The 4,333-nt window shown below is 62.7% G+C and overlaps 1 protein-coding gene across 1 annotated transcript; it reads left to right on the top strand.

Annotated features, from left to right (window-relative positions):
• Positions 1-3,151: 3,151 nt before the first annotated feature.
• MNEG_14122 (hypothetical protein) lies at positions 3,152-4,126 on the top strand (the record flags this gene model as incomplete). Its single annotated transcript, XM_014037406.1, has 4 exons — positions 3,152-3,221; positions 3,406-3,482; positions 3,774-3,984; positions 4,080-4,126. The coding sequence occupies 4 exons, from the start codon at positions 3,152-3,154 to the stop codon at positions 4,124-4,126; spliced, it is 405 nt and encodes a 134-aa protein (XP_013892860.1).
• Between the last annotated feature and the right edge of the window lie 207 nt (positions 4,127-4,333).

Below are 4,333 nucleotides of genomic sequence, written 5' to 3'. Positions count from 1 at the left end.
CCAAACCCAGGGGCGCCGCTCCCGCGAACCAGCGGCTCCTGCCAGCCGCCTGGCGGCGCGACCAGGGCGTCAGGCAGCCGCAGGTTGCACATCGTGATCTGGATCGGCGACCCCCCGCCCCCGCTGCCGCCGCCGCCGCCGCTGCCGCTCCCGCTGCCGCTGCCGCCTGCGGCCCCTGCCGCCCGCAGCGCGTTGATCCTCAGGGGGAAGATCTCAAGCAGCGCCCGCATGTGCATGCGCTGCTCCCTCGCCAGCATGGCGCTGACGTGGCTGAGCGTGAGGGACTGGTAGCGGATCTGGGTCGGCAGCGCGCTGCCCAGCGCCTTGGCGCGCGCGGCGGCGAGGTCGGCGAGCGCGCGCTCGGCGGCGGCGCGGCGGCGCTCGACAGAGGCACGCGCGTCCTGCTGCCACCGGAGCTCTGGGGGTGAGGTGGGGGGCGGGCGCGGGGGCGGGTTGCAGGGGAGGAGCAGAAGCGTGGGCGGGGTGACCGTGAGGACCGGCCTGCTGGGAGGAGGGCAGTTGTCGAGACAGAGGAGTGAAGGATCGCCGGCCGGGTTGCAGAGGAGGCAAGCCGCCTCTCTTGTCTAGTCCTGGTCGCGCCGCCCATCGCCGCTTGCGGCCGCTCGAGACATGTTGTGTGAAAGCTGGGCGAGCCGCCGGCGGGAGCAGGGGGTCGCAGACGCGCCCAGGCCGGCGGTGTGGCGGTGCTCACCCTGCTTCAGCTCAGCCTCCGCCGCCGCCTGCGCGGCGCGCGCCGCTTGCACCCGCTGCCGCAAGCGCCACAGCTCCAGCTGCTGCTGCTGCCGGGCCGCCTGTGAGGGAGCGCGGGCGGGCGGAGCTCTGGATGGCCGGAGCACGGCCTCCCAAGAAAAAAATCGGCCACAGTTCAACTGTTTCCAAGAAGGAGAGACTCGACCGCACGCAGGACAGGTTGTTGCGCGACGGCGCTGCTCGTTCGCCCGGGACAACGCCAGCCCAGGCCCTCGGTACGTTGGGATTGAGACGCGGCTGAGACACTTTGGAGAGGCCATGGCCATCATGGCTTGTCGCCTGCGCTGCAGCGCAGACGACGGGGCGCGCCTGGCGAAGCGCACGCACCCGCTTTTCAAGCGTCGCTTCCAGCCGCTGCTGCAGCACATCTCGTTGCTGTTGCGGCCTAAGATTGTCCCTTTTGTCACTGAAAAGCTCTTGATTGATGCAGTCCTGGCAGAGAAACTCTCGTTTTCTTGCCTCACAGACTGGACACGCTGGTGTGAGCATCGCCTACGCCTCCATATTTCAAGGTAAGTCTCAAATCAATGAGAAGCTGGCGCGGGCGTGCCACGCGCTGCGCTCCAGATCGAGTTGCGCGTGTACGCAACGGCTCGTAAACAGTGTTCATGCACGAGACAATCTCGATCGTGTATGAAGATTGCAGGGCCCCAACCTCGCAAATGTGCCAGCGACGGCACGGTTTCACCCGTCCGGAAGGGTCAACCATGGGTTGGTGCGCGGTGTGCCATGAGCAACGGGCAGGCTTGGAGCCTCAAGTCATGAAACCGTGCGACTGCTGCTTGTAAGGACAAGATTTTTTCATGCAACAGGTGAACATCTACCATCGCCGTGCGAGTGCAAGAGTGCCTTGTCCTTCTCTCTGGTCTCTGCATGCCGCCTGCAGAGCAGCTCAACTCGTCCTGCTGGCCCCATTGGCCGGGCTGCCTGAAACAGCGCTGAGCTGTGAGACAGCAAACCGCACATTCTCTGCCATGTCGATGATGCTGAATGTGCAAATAAAATCACCTGAACCCCGCCGCTGTGTCGCAGGCCGCTGCGGCTTAGAGTTGAGTAGATGCTGGGTCGGTCTTGTGGCTGCTCGCTTAGCCTCACCCACACAGAATAGGTAGGATAGGCTGAGAAAGCAACAATGTGCTTGCAAGTCAGGACATGTCAACCAAGCAAGTATATGAGGCCAAGGGATAACCGAACGTCAGACACAGCAGCATGTCTGGTGCAGCTTGAAAGCTGCATTGCACCGCCAAGCACAATTGGCTGCAGCTGCAGCCAAGATCTTGAGTCAACCTGGGCTGTCTAGGGTGCCATGAACAAGTTCTCCGCGCAGTTTCATCAACCCATTACCTCAAAATCTACGTGTTGCAGAGCCTGCTGCATGCAAAAGTGCAGTGATGATGAAGAAGCAGCACCTGCAGCCGCCCGTTGGCGTAATGTGCCGCATTCACCTCCGGGGCTAGGCGTGATTATCTTGCCAATCGAGGCACCCGCAGCAGGGGTGGTACGCCGCCATGTTTCCACGCGAAACTGTGGCTCTCCAAACGGCAGAGACCAAGTAGGTCTTAACATCAATCGTGCTACTGATGTGCCTTTGAGAGAGCCAAGGCTGATTCAACACTCTTGCCTGCCATACCGTATTCATACATCCTCTTACTTGTAGTACCAGAACTTGTAGTACCAGAACCTGGTCACAGGGCGGCCTGTGCCATATGAAAGCGCGGTGCCCGTTGCAGAGAGCATCCCTGACTGCGTGGCTCTGAGCTGCCGCCAACCGACCCCAACTTCATGTTCCGCAAATGCTGCTGTCCTCCTAAAGGCTGACGTCAAGATCAGTTTTTATATTCACACTGAATTTTTCTTGCGGCGTCTATTCTCCTTTCGGTTGCCCAGTAGTTTCGTAGAGTGGCGGACTGCTCTCATCATCTCATAAGCGTGGCACGACCAAGCACGTACGTGCCAGAGGAATCAAACAGACCTCTCAGATTTTTCTTCTTATATGTTGCAGAACTCTAGCACTCGTGACTCGTGTAGTGATCCCACGACTTGGGGATCTAAGCGAATGCACCTGTTTATACAGGTTGTGTGGTTGATAAATTCCGACTTTTGATTGCTGTGCGAGCCTGAGGGCTGTGCAGGTGCTGTCGCCATTGGCGAAGGCGGCACCGACGCAGCACGCTCCGCTGCGCTGCGGTCCTCACCTGCGGTGAGGTCTACAAGACAGGCCAACCGGCCGAACCGCGCAGTGAACCGTGCTGCCCACGTTGGCCGGTCGATCGAGGCAGCATTTGCCATCCCTCCGTCAGGACGCAGCAGCTGGCAGCGCTGCGCCGGGCTCGACCTAGCCGTGGCAGGCGCCGCCACGGCAGGCGGCGCTCTGCTGGCGATGGACGACCCGGAACGGCGCGCGCTGCTGTATGTGCAGCAGTACCTCCAGGAGCTGGGCTACGCACAGGGTGCGCTCGGGGCCGCCGCTTTCCCATCACCGTCGGGTCACAGCTGACGCCGCCACCCCCACCACCCAAAATAGCCCCAGTATTGAGGCAACACCCATCCCCTTGCCTCACCCGGCTCGCGCACCACAACAACACCTCACGCGCAACACCCCTTCCTTCCCTGCGTTGTTTGACGCGTCACCAGCCCTGGCCGCCCTGGAGAAGCAGTCTGGGCTGCTGTATGACGAGGACAAATACAACCGCGGCAGCGAGCTGCTGCAGGTGAGGCCGCCGCGGCAGCAGCCACCCATGCGGCCTCTGCGCTTCCACAGCGCTCGCCTCGGTCTTATTGATGGGGCGCGCCTTTGGGACCACACTGACAAATAACAAATTCGGCTGACACGGAAGGGGGTGCAGTTCCCACCACTGAACGGTGGACATGGCGCACTCCAGGCGGCTGAGCACACAGCACTACGCCCAGCCAGCATCGGCTCCCCATGCTCGGTGAGTCAGCCAGCCGACCGCGCCTCAACCCTGCGCGGCCGCCGCCTCCGCGCGCAACCTCGGACGCAGCTAGTGTACGACCAGATGGAGCGGGAGGCGGACGATGTCGGCCCCGCCGATGCCGCCGCGCGCGCCCGCGCGGACGAGGAGCGCGCGCTGCTGCGCAGCGGGCGCGGGGACGTGCCGGCGGCGCAGCTGGCGGCGGTCGTGGGGGCGCACGCGGCCAACATTTTGGCAGTCAGGATTTGGCCGGGGCGGGACCTGCTGGCAACGGGGTCAGGTGGGCTCCTGACTGGGTTGCTGGGTTGCGGCGCAGTGCTCCGCACTCAGCTTTGCCCTCACGGCTCCACAACAGCTGCCCATCTGTTATTGCAGCGCTGCAAGGCATGTGGTGTTGCGACGGTGTGATGCGTTTTGAGTAATAAAAAATGCTGTCTGTGCTGATTCTGGTCTGCTGCATCCTCCTCCTCCACACCCTTTTCCCTGCGCTCCCATCATTATGATACAACGCCCCCAGCCGACGGGACCGTCAAGCTGCTGCGCTTCGACGGCTCCGAGGTCTGGAGATCCGCCGTCGCCACTGGCGGCGCCTTAAGCCTCGCGTGGTCGCCCCTCGTAACCTTGGACGC

Source organism: Monoraphidium neglectum (assembly GCF_000611645.1).
Source record: "Monoraphidium neglectum strain SAG 48.87 unplaced genomic scaffold scaffold04269, whole genome shotgun sequence".
Taxonomy (NCBI): Eukaryota; Viridiplantae; Chlorophyta; class Chlorophyceae; order Sphaeropleales; family Selenastraceae; genus Monoraphidium; species Monoraphidium neglectum.
Note: the sequence above shows the minus strand (reverse complement) of the source record. Positions and strands in the feature narration are given on the sequence as shown.